Genomic DNA, 18,654 nt, shown 5'->3' with positions numbered 1-18,654 from the left:
GGACACACGGACCCACCCGACCTAGCCGGACACACGGAACCACCCGACCTAGCCGGACACACGGACCCACCCGACCTAGCCGGACACACGGACCCACCCGACCTAGCCGGACACACGGACTCACCCGACCTAGCCGGACACACGGACCCACCCGACCTAGCCCGACACACGGAACCTCCCGACCTAGCCGGACACGGAACCACCCGACCTAGCCGGACACGGAACCACCCGACCTAGCCAGACACACGGACCCACCCGACCTAGCCCGACACACGGACCCACCCGACCTAGCCGGACACACGGACCCACCCGACCTAGCCAGACACACGGACCCACCCGACCTAGCCCGACACACGGACCCACCCGACCTAGCCGGACACACGGACCCACCCGACCTAGCCGGACACACGGACCCACCCGACCTAGCCGGACACACGGACCCACCCGACCTAGCCGGACACACGGAACCACCCGACCAAGCCGGACACACGGAACCACCCGACCTAGCCGGACACGGAACCACCCGACCTAGCCGGACACACGGACCCACCCGACCTAGCCCGACACACGGACCCACCCGACCTAGCCGGACACACGGACCCACCCGACCTAGCCGGACACACGGAACCACCCGACCTAGCCGGACACACGGAACCACCCGACCTAGCCGGACACACGGACCCACCCGACCTAGCCGGACACACGGACTCACCCGACCTAGCCGGACACACGGACCCACCCGACCTAACCGGACACGGAACCACCCGACCTAGCCGGACACACGGAACCACCCGACCTAGCCCGACACACGGACTCACCCGACCTAGCCGGACACACGGAACCACCCGACCTAGCCGGACACACGGACTCACCCGACCTAGCCGGACACACGGACCCACCCGACCTAGCCCGACACACGGACTCACCCGACCTAGCCGGACACACGGAACCACCCGACCTAGCCGGACACACGGACTCACCCGACCTAGCCCGACACACTGACTCACCCGACCTAGCCGGACACACGGAACCACCCGACCTAGCCGGACACACGGACTCACCCGACCTAGCCCGACACACGGACCCACCCGACCTAGCCGGACACACGGACCCACCCGACCTAGCCGGACACACGGAACCACCCGACCTAGCCCGACACACGGACTCACCCGACCTAGCCGGACACACGGAACCACCCGACCTAGCCGGACACACGGACCCACCCGACCTAGCCGGACACACGGACCCACCCGACCTAGCCGGACACACGGAACCACCCGACCTAGCCCGACACACGGACTCACCCGACCTAGCCGGACACACGGAACCACCCGACCATGCCGGACACACGGACCCACCCGACCTAGCCGGACACACGGAACCACCCGACCTAGCCGGACACACGGAACCACCCGACCTAGCCGGACACACGGACCCACCCGACCTAGCCGGACACACGGAGCCACCCGACCTAGCCGGACACACGGACCCACCCGACCTAGCCGGACACACGGACCCACCCGACCTAGCCGGACACACGGAACCACCCGACCAAGCCGGACACACGGAACCACCCGACCTAGCCGGACACGGAACCACCCGACCTAGCCGGACACACGGACCCACCCGACCTAGCCGGACACACGGAACCACCCGACCTAGCCGGACACACGGACCCACCCGACCTAGACGGACACACGGACCCACCCGACCTAGCCGGACACACGGACCCACCCGACCTAGCCGGACACACGGAACCACCCGACCTAGCCGGACACACGGACCCACCCGACCTAGCCGGACACACCCGACCTAGCCGGACACACGGACCCACCCGACCTAGCCGGACACACGGACCCACCCGACCTAGCCGGACACACGGACCCACCCGACCTAGCCGGACACACGGACTCACCCGACCTAGCCGGACACACACGGACCCACCCGACCTAGCCGGACACACGGACCCAACCGACCTAACCGGACACACGGAACCACCCGACCAAGCCGGACACACGGAACCACCCGACCTAGCCGGACACGGACCCACCCGACCTAGCCGGACACACGGACCCACCCGACCTAGCCGGACACACGGAACCACCCGACCTAGCCGGACACACGGACCCACCCGACCTATCCGGACACACGGACCCACCCGACCTAGCCGGACACACGGAACCACCCGACCTAGCCGGACACACGGAACCACCCGACCTAGCCGGACACACGGACCCACCCGACCTAGCCGGACACACGGAACCACCCGACCTAGCCGGACACACGGACCCACCCGACCTAGCCGGACACACGGACCCACCCGACCTAGCCGGACACACGGACTCACCCGACCTAGCCGGACACACGGACCCACCCGACCTAGCCCGACACACGGAACCTCCCGACCTAGCCGGACACGGAACCACCCGACCTAGCCGGACACGGAACCACCCGACCTAGCCAGACACACGGACCCACCCGACCTAGCCCGACACACGGACCCACCCGACCTAGCCGGACACACGGACCCACCCGACCTAGCCAGACACACGGACCCACCCGACCTAGCCCGACACACGGACCCACCCGACCTAGCCGGACACACGGACCCACCCGACCTAGCCGGACACACGGACCCACCCGACCTAGCCGGACACACGGACCCACCCGACCTAGCCGGACACACGGAACCACCCGACCAAGCCGGACACACGGAACCACCCGACCTAGCCGGACACGGAACCACCCGACCTAGCCGGACACACGGACCCACCCGACCTAGCCCGACACACGGACCCACCCGACCTAGCCGGACACACGGACCCACCCGACCTAGCCGGACACACGGAACCACCCGACCTAGCCGGACACACGGACCCACCCGACCTAGCCGGACACACGGACTCACCCGACCTAGCCGGACACACGGACCCACCCGACCTAACCGGACACGGAACCACCCGACCTAGCCGGACACACGGAACCACCCGACCTAGCCGGACACACGGACCCACCCGACCTAGCCGGACACACGGACCCACCCGACCTAACCGGACACGGAACCACCCGACCTAGCCGGACACACGGACCCACCCGACCTAGCCGGACACACGGAACCACCCGACCTAGCCCGACACACGGACTCACCCGACCTAGCCGGACACACGGAACCACCCGACCTAGCCGGACACACGGACCCACCCGACCTAGCCGGACACACGGACCCACCCGACCTAGCCGGACACACGGAACCACCCGACCTAGCCCGACACACGGACTCACCCGACCTAGCCGGACACACGGAACCACCCGACCATGCCGGACACACGGACCCACCCGACCTAGCCGGACACACGGAACCACCCGACCTAGCCGGACACACGGAACCACCCGACCTAGCCGGACACACGGACCCACCCGACCTAGCCGGACACACGGAGCCACCCGACCTAGCCGGACACACGGACCCACCCGACCTAGCCGGACACACGGACCCACCCGACCTAGCCGGACACACGGAACCACCCGACCTAGCCGGACACACGGACCCACCCGACCTAGCCGGACACACGGACCCACCCGACCTAGCCAGACACAAGGAACCACCCGACCAAGCCGGACACACGGACCCACCCGACCTAGCCGGACACACGGACCCACCCGACCTAGCCGGACACACGGACCCACCCGACCTAGCCGGACACACGGAACCAACCGACCTAGCCGGACACACGGACCCACCCGACCTAGCCGGACACACGGACTCACCCGACCTAGCCGGACACACACGGACCCACCCGACCTAGCCGGACACACGGACCCACCCGACCTAGCCGGACACACGGAACCACCCGACCTAGCCGGACACACGGACTCACCCGACCTAGCCGGACACACGGACCCACCCGACCTAGCCGGACACACGGAACCACCCGACCTAGCCGGACACACGGAACCACCCGACCTAGCCGGACACACAGACCCACCCGACCTAGCCAGACACACGGAACCCCCCGACCTAGCCGGACACACGGAACCTCCCGACCTAGCCGGACACGGAACCACCCGACCTAGCCGGACACACAGACCCACCCGACTTAGCCGGACACAAGAACCCTCGCGACCGAGCCGGACACACGGACCCACCCGACCATGCCGGACACACGGAACCACCCGACCTAGCCGGACACACGGACCCACCCGACCTAGCCGGACACACGGAACCACCCGACCTAGCCGGACACACGGACCCACCCGACCTAGCCGGACACACGGACCCACCCGACCTAACCGGACACGGAACCACCCGACCTAGCCGGACACACGGACTCACCCGACCTAGCCGGACACACGGACCCACCCGACCTAACCGGACACGGAACCACCCGACCTAGCCGGACACACGGACCCACCCGACCTAGCCGGACACACGGAACCACCCGACCTAGCCGGACACACGGACCCACCCGACCTAGCCGGACACACGGACTCACCCGACCTAGCCGGACACACACGGACCCACCCGACCTAGCCGGACACACGGACCCACCCGACCTAGCCGGACACACGGAACCACCCGACCAAGCCGGACACACGGAACCACCCGACCTAGCCGGACACGGAACCACCCGACCTAGCCCGACACACGGACCCACCCGACCTAGCCGGACACACGGAACCACCCGACCTAGCCGGACACACGGACCCACCCGACCTAGCCGGACACACGGAACCACCCGACCTAGCCGGACACACGGACCCACCCGACCTAGCCGGACACACGGACTCACCCGACCTAGCCGGACACACACGGACCCACCCGACCTAGCCGGACACACGGACCCACCCGACCTAGCCGGACACACGGAACCACCCGACCAAGCCGGACACACGGAACCACCCGACCTAGCCGGACACGGAACCACCCGACCTAGCCGGACACACGGACCCACCCGACCTAGCCGGACACACGGACCCACCCGACCTAGCCGGACACACAGACCCACCCGACCTAGCCGGACACACGGACCCACACGACCTAGCCGGACACACGGACCCACCCGACCTAGCCGGACACACGGACTCACCCGACCTAGCCGGACACACGGACCCACCCGACCTAGCCGGACACACGGACCCACCCGACCTAGCCAGACACACGGACCCACCCGACCTAGCCGGACACACGGAACCACCCGACCTAGCCGGACACACGGAACCACCCGACCTAGCCGGACACACAGACCCACCCGACCTAGCCGGACACACGGAACCTCCCGACCTAGCCGGACACGGAACCACCCGACCTAGCCGGACACACGGACCCACCCGATCTAGCCAGACACACGGACCCACCCGACCTAGCCCGACAAACGGACCCACCCGACCTAGCCGGACACACGGACCCACCCGACCTAGCCGGACACACGGACTCACCCGACCTAGCCGGACACACGGACCCACCCGACCTAACCGGACATGGAACCACCCGACCTAGCCGGACACACGGACCCACCCGACCTAGCCGGACACACGGAACCACCCGACCTAGCCGGACACACGGACCCACCCGACCTAGCCGGACACACGGAACCACCCGACCTAGCCGGACACACGGACCCACCCGACCAAGCCGGACACACGGACCCACCCGACCTAACCGGACACGGAACCACCCGACCTAGCCGGACACACGGACTCACCCGACCTAGCCGGACACACGGACCCACCCGACCTAACCGGACACGGAACCACCCGACCTAGCCGGACACACGGACCCACCCGACCTAGCCGGACACACGGAACCACCCGACCTAGCCCGACACACGGACCCACCCGACCTAGCCGGACACACGGACCCACCCGACCTAGCCGGACACACGGAACCACCCGACCTAGCCGGACACACGGACTCACCCGACCTAGCCGGACACACGGACCCACCCGACCTAACCGGACACGGAACCACCCGACCTAGCCGGACACACGGACCCACCCGACCTAGCCGGACACACGGAACCACCCGACCTAGCCCGACACACGGACCCACCCGACCTAGCCGGACACACGGACCCACCCGACCTAGCCGGACACACGGAACCACCCGACCTAGCCCGACACACGGACCCACCCGACCTAGCCGGACACACGGACCCACCCGACCTAGCCGGACACACGGACCCACCCGACCTAGCCGGACACACGGAACCACCCGACCTAGCCGGACACACGGAACCACCCGACCTAGCCGGACACACGGACCCACACGACCTAGCCGGACACACGGAACCACCCGACCTAGCCGGACACACGGACCCACCCGACCTAGCCGGACACACGGAACCACCCGACCTAGCCGGACACACGGAACCACCTGACCTAGCCGGACACACGGACCCACCCGACCTAGCCGGACATGGAACCACCCGACCTAGCCGGACACACGGACCCACCCGACCTAGCCGGACATGGAACCACCCGACCTAGCCGGACACACGGACCCACCCGACCTAGCCGGACACACGGACCCACCCGACCTAGCCGGACACACGGAACCACCCGACCTAGCCGGACACACGGAACCACCCGACTTAGCCGGACACAAGGACCCACCCGACCTAGCCGGACACAGGGAACCACCCGACCTAGCCAGACACACGGACCCACCCGACCGAGCCGGACACACGGACCCACCCGACCTAGCCGGACACACGGACCCACCCGACCTAGCCGGACACACGGAACCACCCGACCTAGCCGGACACACGGACCCACACGACCTAGCCGGACACACGGACTCACCCGACCTAGTCGGACACACACGGACCCACCCGACCTAGCCGGACACACGGACCCACCCGACCTAGCCGGACACACGGACCCACCCGACCTAGCCGGACACGGAACCACCCGACCTAGCCGGACACACGGACCCACCCGACCTAGCTGGACACACGGAACCACCCGACCTAGCCGGACACGGAACCACCCGACCTAGCCGGACACACGGACCCACCCGACCTAGCCGGACACACGGACCCACCCGACCTAGCCAGACACACGGACCCACCCGACCTAGCCGGACACACGGACCCACCCGACCTAGCCGGACACACGGACTCACCCGACCTAGCCGGACACACACGGACCCACCCGACCTAGCCGGACACACGGACCCACCCGACCTAGCCGGACACATGGAACCACCCGACCAAGCCGGACACACGGAACCACCCGACCTAGCCGGACACGGAACCACCCGACCTAGCCGGACACACGGACCCACCCGACCTAGCCCGACACACGGACCCACCCGACCTAGCCGGACACACGGACCCACCCGACCTAGCCGGACACACGGAACCACCCGACCTAGCCGGACACACGGACCCACCCGACCTAGCCGGACACACGGACTCACCCGACCTAGCCGGACACACGGACCCACCCGACCTAACCGGACACGGAACCACCCGACCTAGCAGGACACACGGACCCACCCGACCTAGCCGGACACACGGAACCACCCGACCTAGCCGGACACACGGACCCATCCGACCTAGCCGGACACACGGACTCACCCGACCTAGCCGGACACACGGACCCACCCGACCTAACCGGACACGGAACCACCCGACCTAGCCGGACACAGGGACCCACCCGACCTAGCCGGACACACGGAACCACCCGACCTAGCCCGACACACGGACTCACCCGACCTAGCCGGACACACGGAACCACCCGACCTAGCCGGACACACGGACCCACCCGACCTAGCCGGACACACGGAACCACCCGACCTAGCCGGACACACGGACCCACCCGACCTAGCCGGACACACGGAACCACCCGACCTAGCCGGACACACGGACCCACCCGACCTAGCCGGACACACGGAACCACCCGACCTAGCCGGACACACGGAACCACCCGACCTAGCCGGACACACGGAACCACCCGACCTAGCCGGACACACGGACCCACCCGACCTAGCCGGACACACGGACCCACCCGACCTAGCCGGACACACCCGACCTAGCCGGACACACAGACCCACCCGACTTAGCCGGACACAAGAACCCTCGCGACCGAGCCGGACACACGGACCCACCCGACCATGCCGGACACACGGAACCACCCGACCTAGCCGGACACACACGGACCCACCCGACCTAGCCGGACACACGGACCCACCCGACCTAGCCGGACACACGGACCCACCCGACCTAGCCGGACACACGGACTCACCCGACCTAGCCGGACACACGGACCCACCCGACCTAGCCGGACACACGGACCCACCCGACCTAGCCGGACACACGGACCCACCCGACCTAGCCGGACACACCCGACCTAGCCGGACACACAGACCCACCCGACTTAGCCGGACACACGGACCCACCCGACCTAGCCGGACACACCCGACCTAGCCGGACACACGGACCCACCCGACCTAGCCGGACACACGGACCCACCCGACCTAGCCGGACACACGGACCCACCCGACCTAGCCGGACACACGGACTCACCCGACCTAGCCGGACACACACGGACCCACCCGACCTAGCCGGACATACGGACCCACCCGACCTAGCCGGACACACGGAACCACCCGACCAAGCCGGACACACGGAACCACCCGACCTAGCCGGACACGGAACCACCCGACCTAGCCCGACACACGGACCCACCCGACCTAGCCCGACACACGGACCCACCCGACCTAGCCGGACACACGGACCCACCCGACCTAGCCGGACACACGGAACCACCCGACCTAGCCGGACACACGGACCCACCCGACCTAGCCGGACACACGGACTCACCCGACCTAGCCGGACACACGGACCCACCCGACCTAACCGGACACGGAACCACCCGACCTAGCCAGACACACGGACCCACCCGACCTAGCCGGACACACGGAACCACCCGACCTAGCCGGACACACGGACCCACCCGACCTAGCCGGACACACGGACTCACCCGACCTAGCCGGACACACGGACCCACCCGACCTAACCGGACACGGAACCACCCGACCTAGCCGGACACACGGACCCACCCGACCTAGCCGGACACACGGAACCACCCGACCTAGCCCGACACACGGACTCACCCGACCTAGCCGGACACACGGAACCACCCGACCTAGCCGGACACACGGACCCACCCGACCTAGCCGGACACACGGAACCACCCGACCTAGCCGGACACACGGACCCACCCGACCTAGCCGGACACACGGAACCACCCGACCTAGCCGGACACACAGACCCACCCGACCTAGCCGGACACACGGAACCACCCGACCTAGCCGGACACACGGAACCACCCGACCTAGCCGGACACACGGAACCACCCGACCTAGCCGGACACACGGACCCACCCGACCTAGCCGGACACACGGACCCACCCGACCTAGCCGGACACACCCGACCTAGCCGGACACACAGACCCACCCGACTTAGCCGGACACAAGAACCCTCGCGACCGAGCCGGACACACGGACCCACCCGACCATGCCGGACACACGGAACCACCCGACCTAGCCGGACACACGGACCCACCCGACCTAGCCGGACACACGGAACCACCCGACCTAGCCGGACACACGGACCCACCCGACCTAGCCGGACACACGGACCCACCCGACCTAGCCGGACACACGGAACCACCCGACCTAGCCGGACACACGGAACCACCCGACCTAGCCGGACACACGGACCCACCCGACCTAGCCAGACACACGGAACCCCCCGACCTAGCCGGACACACGGAACCACCCGACCTAGCCGGACACACGGACCCACCCGACCTAGCCGGACACACGGACCCACCCGACCTAGCCGGACACACGGAACCACCCGACCTAGCCGGACACACGGAACCACCCGACCTAGCCGGACACACAGACCCACCCGACCTAGCCAGACACACGGAACCCCCCGACCTAGCCGGACACACGGAACCTCCCGACCTAGCCGGACACGGAACCACCCGACCTAGCCGGACACACGGACCCACCCGACCTAGCCAGACACACGGACCCACCCGACCTAGCCCGACACACGGACCCACCCGACCTAGCCGGACACACGGACCCACCCGACCTAGCCGGACACACGGAACCACCCGACCTAGCCGGACACATGGACCCACCCGACCTAGCCGGACACACGGACTCACCCGACCTAGCCGGACACACACGGACCCACCCGACCTAGCCGGACACACGGACCCACCCGACCTAGCCGGACACACGGAACCACCCGACCTAGCCGGACACACGGAACCACCCGACCTAGCCGGACACACAGACCCACCCGACTTAGCCGGACACACGGACCCACCAGACCATGCCGGACACACGGAACCACCCGACCTAGCCGGACACACGGAACCACCCGACCTAGCCGGACACACGGATCCACCCGACCTAGCCGGACACACGGACCCACCCGACCTAGCCGGACACACGGAACCACCCGACCTAGCCGGACACACGGATCCACCCGACCTAGCCGGACACACGGACCCACCCGACCTAGCCGGACACACGGAACCACCCGACCTAGCCGGACACACGGACCCACCAGACCTAGCCGGACACGGAACCACCCGACCTAGCCGGAAACACGGACCCACCCGACCTAGCCGGACACACGGAACCACCCGACCTAGCCGGACACACGGACTCACCCGACCTAGCCGGACACACGGACCCACCCGACCTAACCGGACACGGAACCACCCGACCTAGCCGGACACACGGACCCACCCGACCTAGCCGGACACACGGACCCACCCGACCTAGCCGGACACACGGACCCACCCGACCTAGCCGGACACACGGACCCACCCGACCTAACCGGACACGGAACCACCCGACCTAGCCGGACACACGGACTCACCCGACCTAGCCGGACACACGGACCCACCCGACCTAACCGGACACGGAACCACCCGACCTAGCCGGACACACGGACCCACCCGACCTAGCCGGACACACGGAACCACCCGACCTAGCCCGACACACGGACCCACCCGACCTAGCCGGACACACGGACCCACCCGACCTAGCCGGACACACGGAACCACCCGACCTAGCCGGACACACGGACCCACCCGACCTAGCCGGACACACGGACCCACCCGACGTAGCCGGACACACGGAACCACCCGACCTAGCCGGACACACGGACCCACCCGACCTAGCCGGACACACGGACCCACCCGACCTAGCCGGACACACGGACCCACCCGACCTAGCCGGACACACGGACTCACCCGACTTAGCCGGACACACACGGACCCACCCGACCTAGCCGGACACACGGACCCACCCGACCTAGCCGGACACACGGACCCAACCGACCTAGCCGGACACACGGAACCACCCGACCTAGCCGGACATGGAACCACCCGACCTAGCCGGACACACGGACCCACCCGACCTAGCCGGACAGACGGAACCACCCAACCTAGCCGGACACACGGAACCACCCGACCTAGCCGGACACACGGACCCACCCGACCTAGCCGGACACACGGAACCACCCGACCTAGCCGGACACACGGACCCACCCGACCTAGCCGGACACACGGAACCATCCGACCTAGCCGGACACACGGACCCACCCGACCTAGCCGGACACACGGACCCACCCGACCTAGCCGGACACACCCGACCTAGCCGGACACACGGACCCACCCGACCTAGCCGGACACACGGAACCACCCGACCTAGCCAGACACACGGACCCACCCGACCTAGCCGGACACACGGAACCACCCGACCTAGCCGGACACACGGACCCACCCGACCTAGCCGGACACACGGAACCACCCGACCTAGCCGGACACACGGACCCACCCCACCTAGCCGGACACACGGACTCACCCGACCTAGCCGGACACACGGACCCACCCGACCTAGCCGGACACACGGACCCACCCGACCTAGCCGGACACACGGAACCACCCGACCTAGCTGGACACACGGAACCACCCGACCTAGCCGGACACGGAACCACCCGACCTAGCCGGACACACGGACCCACCCGACCTAGCCGGACACACGGACCCACCCGACCTAGCCCGACACACGGACCCACCCGACCTAGCCGGACACACGGACCCACCCGACCTAGCCGGACACACGGAACCACCCGACCTAGCCGGACACACGGACCCACCCGACCTAGCCGGACACACGGACTCACCCGACCTAGCCGGACACACGGACCCACCCGACCTAACCGGACACGGAACCACCCGACCTAGCCGGACACACGGACCCACCCGACCTAGCCGGACACACGGACCCACCCGACCTAGCCCGACACACGGACCCACCCGACCTAGCCGGACACACGGACCCACCCGACCTAGCCGGACACACGGAACCACCCGACCTAGCCGGACACACGGACCCACCCGACCTAGCCGGACACACGGACCCACCCGACCTAGCCGGACACACGGAACCACCCGACCTAGCCGGACACACGGACCCACCCGACCTAGCCGGACACACGGAACCACCCGACCTAGCCGGACACACGGACTCACCCGACCTAGCCGGACACACGGACCCACCCGACCTAGCCGGACACACGGACCCACCCGACCTAGCCGGACACACGGACCCACCCGACCTAGCCGGACACACGGACCCACCCGACCTAGCCGGACACACGGACCCACCCGACCTAGCCGGACACACGGACCCACCCGACCTAGCCGGACACACACGGACCCACCCGACCTAGCCGGACACACGGAACCACCCGACCTAGCCGGACACACGGACCCACCCGACCTAGCCGGACACACGGACTCACCCGACCTAGCCGGACACACGGACCCACCCGACCTAACCGGACACGGAACCACCCGACCTAGCCGGACACACGGACCCACCCGACCTAGCCGGACACACGGACCCACCCGACCTAGCCGGACACACGGAACCACCCGACCTAGCCGGAAACACGGACCCACCCGACCTAGCCGGACACACGGAACCACCTGACCTAGCCGGACACACCCGACCGAGCCGGACACACGGACCCACCCGACCTAGCCGGACACACGGAACCACCCGACCTAGCCGGACACACGGAACCACCCGACCTAGCCGGACACACGGAACCACCCGACCTAGCCGGACACACGGACCCACCCGACCTAGCCGGACACACGGAACCACCCGACCTAGCCGGACACACGGACCCACCCGACCTAGCCGGACACACGGACTCACCCGACCTAGCCGGACACACGGAACCACCCGACCTAGCCTGACACACGGAACCACCCGACCTAGCCGGACACACGGAACCACCCGACCTAGCCAGACACACGGAACCCCCCGACCTAGCCGGACACACGGACCCACCCGACCTAGCCGGACACACGGACCCACCCGACCTAGCCGGACACACGGACCCACCCGACCTAGCCGGACACACGGAACCACCCGACCTAGCCGGACACACGGACCCACCCGACCTAGCCGGACACACGGAACCACCCGACCTAGCCGGACACACGGACCCACCCGACCTAGCCGGACACACGGACTCACCCGACCTAGCCGGACACACGGAACCACCCGACCTAGCCGGACACACGGAACCACCCGACCTAGCCGGACACACGGAACCACCCGACCTAGCCAGACACACGGAACCCCCCGACCTAGCCGGACACACGGAACCACTCGACCTAGCCGGACACACGGACCCACCCGACCTAGCCGGACACACGGACTCACCCGACCTAGCCGGACACACGGACCCACCCGACCTAGCCGGACACACGGACCCACCCGACCTAGCCGGACACACGGAACCACCCGACCTAGCCGGACACACGGAACCACCCGACCGAGCCGGACACACGGACCCACCCGACCTAGCCGGACACACGGACCGACCCGACCTAGCCGGACACACGGACCCACCCGACCTAGCCCGACACACGGACCCACCCGACCTAGCCGGACACACGGACCCACCCGACCTAGCCGGACACACGGAACCACCCGACCTAGCCGGACACACGGACCCACCCGACCTAGCCGGACACACGGACTCACCCGACCTAGCCGGACACACGGAACCACCCGACCTAGCCGGACACACGGACCCACCCGACCTAGCCGGACACACGGAACCACCCTACCTAGCCGGACACACGGAACCACCCGACCTAGCCGGACACACGGAACCACCCGACCTAGCCGGACACACGGACCCACCCGACCTAGCCGGACACACGGACCCACCCGACCTAGCCGGACACACGGAACCACCCGACCTAGCCGGACACACGGACCCACCCGACCTAGCCGGACACACGGACCCACCCGACCTAGCCGGACACACGGAACCACCCGACCTAGCCGGAAACACGGACCCACCCGACCTAGCCGGACACACGGAACCACCCGACCTAGCCGGACACACCCGACCGAGCCGGACACACGGACCCACCCGACCTAGCCGGACACACGGAACCACCCGACCTAGCCGGACACACGGAACCACCCGACCTAGCCGGACACACGGAACCACCCGACCTAGCCGGACACACGGACCCACCCGACCTAGCCGGACACACGGAACCACCCGACCTAGCCGGACACACGGACCCACCCGACCTAGCCGGACACACGGACTCACCCGACCTAGCCGGACACACGGAACCACCCGACCTAGCCAGACACACGGAACCACCCGACCTAGCCGGACACACGGAACCACCCGACCTAGCCAGACACACGGAACCCCCCGACCTAGCCGGACACACGGACCCACCCGACCTAGCCGGACACACGGAACCACCCGACCTAGCCGGACACACGGACCCACCCGACCTAGCCGGACACACGGAACCACCCGACCTAGCCGGACACACGGACCCACCCGACCTAGCCGGACACACGGAACCACCCGACCTAGCCGGACACACAGACCCACCCGACCTAGCCAGACACACGGAACCCCCCGACCTAGCCGGACACACGGACCCACCCGACCTAGCCGGACACACGGACTCACCCGACCTAGCCGGACACACGGAACCACCCGACCTAGCCGGACACACGGAACCACCCGACCTAGCCGGACACACGGACTCACCCGACCTAGCCGGACACACGGAACCACCCGACATAGCCAGACACACGGAACCACCCGACCTAGCCGGACACACGGAACCACCCGACCTAGCCAGACACACGGAACCCCCCGACCTAGCCGGACACACGGAACCACTCGACCTAGCCGGACACACGGACTCACCCGACCTCGCCGGACACACGGACCCACCCGACCTAGCCGGACACACGGAACCTCCCGACCTAGCCGGACACACGGAACCCCCCGACCTAGCCGGACACACGGAACCCCCCGACCTAGCCAGACACACGGAACCACCCGACCTAGCCGGACACACGGAACCCCCCGACCTAGCCGGACACACGGAACCCCCCGACCTAGCCGGACACACGGATCCAACCGACCTAGCTGGACACACGGAACCACCCGACCAATCAGCTGACTGGGAAAACGTCCCAAAGACAGGAAGTGATGCACATCGCATTCGACAGACAGGAAGTGATGCGTATCGCTGTTGACAGACAGGAGTGATGCGTATCGCTGTTGACAGACAGGAAGTGATGCGTATCGCTGTTGACAGACAGGAAGTGATGTGTATCGCTGTTGAGAGACAGGAAGTGATGCGTATCGCTGTTGACAGACAGCAAGTGATGCGTTTTGCTGTTGACAGACAGGAAGTGATGCGTATCGCTGTTGACAGACAGGAGTGATGCGTATCGCTGTTGACAGACAGGAAGTGATGCGTATCGCTGTTGACAGACAGGAAGTGATGTGTATCGCTGTTGACAGACAGGAAGTGATGCATATCGCTGACAGACAGGAAGTGATGCGTGTTGCTGTTGACAGACAGGAAGTGATGCGTGTCGCTGTTGACAGACAGGAAGTGATGCGTGTCACTGCTGACAGACGGAGTTCGGGATCGTCTACAGCTGTGTGGAGGACAAACTGTTCCACGCTCAGAGAGGAAGAGGAGCGTTCCTGAATGGAGAAGCTGTGCACACCTCTGGACAGGAAGGTGACGTCACATGGTTCCCTCCTGTCCTCTGATTGGAAGCACCAGTTTGACCGTTTTGTCTCATCCAATCAGATATCAACAGGTGTGTGGTGGTGACGGAGATCGGGGCGGAGCGAGATCACCTCTCCTTGTCCACCATGACTTCCAACATCTTCCGGCTCCTGAAGCTTCCTGTACACGGGTAACTAGCCCTCCTTTAGACCAGAACCTGAATGAGATTCAGAATCAGAACCAGGATCAGATTTAGAACCAAGACTCAAGGTCTCATTTATAAAACTTTCATATGCACAAAACAGACTGAGAGTTTATAAATAAGAATAAACTGCGTAGAAAGTGCATAGAAATTGGCAGCAGCGTTGATGACTTGACCATCCGTCCATTGATGGATAACCCCTCCTCCATCCTGCCTGACCTGGTGACCTGGTGACCCTAACCTGCATGTGTTGTGGGCAGGAAGAAGCCTACCGGCCTCCCCAGCCAAGTATTGAACTAGCAACCTTCCTGCTGGCCTGACCACCGCACCACCGTTCTCAGAATGGAGACGTGCATGTATGAATGCATGTTTGTGTGTAGCTTCCAGAGAAGATGGAATCTCAGCAGAGACTTTGTGTTCCAGGGTTCGTGCGCTCGGCACGGCGGCGGTCGACATGTGTCAGGTGGCGACAGGTGGAGCAGATGCGTACTACCACATCGGGATGCACTGCTGGGACATTGCTGCATCCGCCATCATTGTGCAGGAAGCTGGAGGTGTTGTCATGGATACGGATGGTGGGTGGCTGACCTGCGGAGGCGAGCTCTTCCCTGATTGGATCTGGGATCGCTCCTCTGATTGGTCCTTGTGATTTCAGGCTCTAGCTTCGACATGATGTCACGAAGGGTCATCGCCGCCAGCTCATTGGCTGTGGCCAGCCACATTGCTCAGGTGGTTCAAGCGTTCCCGTGTCGCCGTGACGATGACGACCCCTCCAGCACCTGTGGGGCTGAAAGTGTGGGGAAGTTGTGAAGTTTAATAAAATCTAGAAAATGTCATGAAGTTTGTAATTGATCAGCGAGTGATCTGAATTAGAGTCAATAAAAATTATCCTGATCAAAGAGTTGAATACCTACATCAAATGTCAGTCCAGATCCGGAATCCTGGTCCAGAATCAGGTGACTATCAGAAATGTTCCAGTACACATCCTGAAAACTTCAATATATCAAACTAACTTATTTTTAGCAGGAATTTATTGAAGTCAGGAAGGAAATGGGTCCTGTAGGTGAGAGGCTCACCTGGACAGGAACCCGCTGCTGCTAGAGAACCCGCCGTCCCGTAACCTCCGTCATCACGCCGTCCCGTAACCTCCGTCATCACGCCGTCCCGTAACCTCCGTCATCACGCCGTCCCGTAACCTCCGTCATCACGCCGTCCCGTAACCTCCGTCATCACGCGGTACGTAACCTCCGTCATCACGCGGTACGTGACCTCCGTCATCACGCCGTCCCGTAACCTCCGTCATCACACGGTACGTAACCACCGTCATCACGCCGTCCCGTAACCTCCGTCATCACGCGGTACGTAACCACCGTCATCACGCGGTACGTGACCTCCGTCATCACGCCGTCCCGTAACCTCCGTCATCACGCGGTACGTAACCACCGTCATCACGCCGTCCCGTAACCTCCGTCATCACGCCGTCCCGTAACCTCCGTCATCACGCCGTCCCGTAACCTCCGTCATCACGCCGTCCCGTAACCTCCGTCATCACGCGGTACGTAACCTCCGTCATCACGCCGTCCCGTAACCTCCGTCATCACGCGGTACGTAACCACCGTCATCACGCGGTACGTAACCTCCGTCATCACGCGGTACGTAACCACCGTCATCACGCGGTACGTAACCTCCGTCGTCACGCGGTACGTAACCTCCGTCGTCACGCGGTACGTAACCTCCGTCGTCACGCCGTCCCGTAACCACCGTCATCACGCGGTACGTAACCTCCGTCGTCACGCGGTACGTAACCTCCGTCGTCACGCGGTACGTAACCTCCGTCGTCACGCCGTCCCGTAACCACCGTCATCACGCGGTACGTAACCTCCGTCGTCACGCGGTACGTAACCTCCGTCATCACGCGGTACGTAACCACCGTCATCACGCGGTACGTAACCTCCGTCATCACGCGGTACGTAACCACCGTCATCACGCGGTACGTAACCTCCGTCATCACGCGGTACGTAACCACCGTCATCACGCGGTACGTAACCTCCGTCGTCACGCGGTACGTAACCTCCGTCGTCACGCGGTACGTAACCTCCGTCATCACGCCGTCCCGTAACCTCCGTCATCACGCGGTACGTAACCTCCGTCATCACGCGGTACGTAACCACCGTCATCACGCGGTCCCGTAACCTCCGTCGTCACGCGGTACGTAACCTCCGTCGTCACGCGGTACGTAACCTCCGTCGTCACGCGGTACGTAACCTCCGTCGTCACGCGGTACGTAACCTCCGTCATCACGCCGTCCCGTAACCTCC

At 65.8% G+C, this 18,654-nt stretch overlaps 1 protein-coding gene across 1 annotated transcript in view; it reads left to right on the top strand.

Moving 5' to 3' along the window:
- The window catches only part of LOC306758072 (inositol monophosphatase 1-like), a gene marked incomplete at both ends in the record, with an annotated part of 40,793 nt that extends 23,647 nt beyond the window's left edge, over positions 1 to 17,146 (top strand). The window contains 4 exons of the mRNA XM_079243288.1: positions 16,035 to 16,143; positions 16,216 to 16,324; positions 16,760 to 16,911; positions 16,992 to 17,146. Of these exons, the coding sequence (XP_079099414.1) occupies positions 16,035 to 16,143; positions 16,216 to 16,324; positions 16,760 to 16,911; positions 16,992 to 17,146 (525 nt within the window). The remainder of the gene's footprint in view (positions 1 to 16,034; positions 16,144 to 16,215; positions 16,325 to 16,759; positions 16,912 to 16,991) is intronic.
- Between the last annotated feature and the right edge of the window lie 1,508 nt (positions 17,147 to 18,654).

Source organism: Telmatherina bonti, assembly GCF_933228915.1.
Source record: "Telmatherina bonti genome assembly, chromosome: 7".
In the NCBI taxonomy this organism is placed as follows: Eukaryota; Metazoa; Chordata; class Actinopteri; order Atheriniformes; family Telmatherinidae; genus Telmatherina; species Telmatherina bonti.
This window is presented reverse-complemented; position numbering and strand designations above follow the sequence as displayed.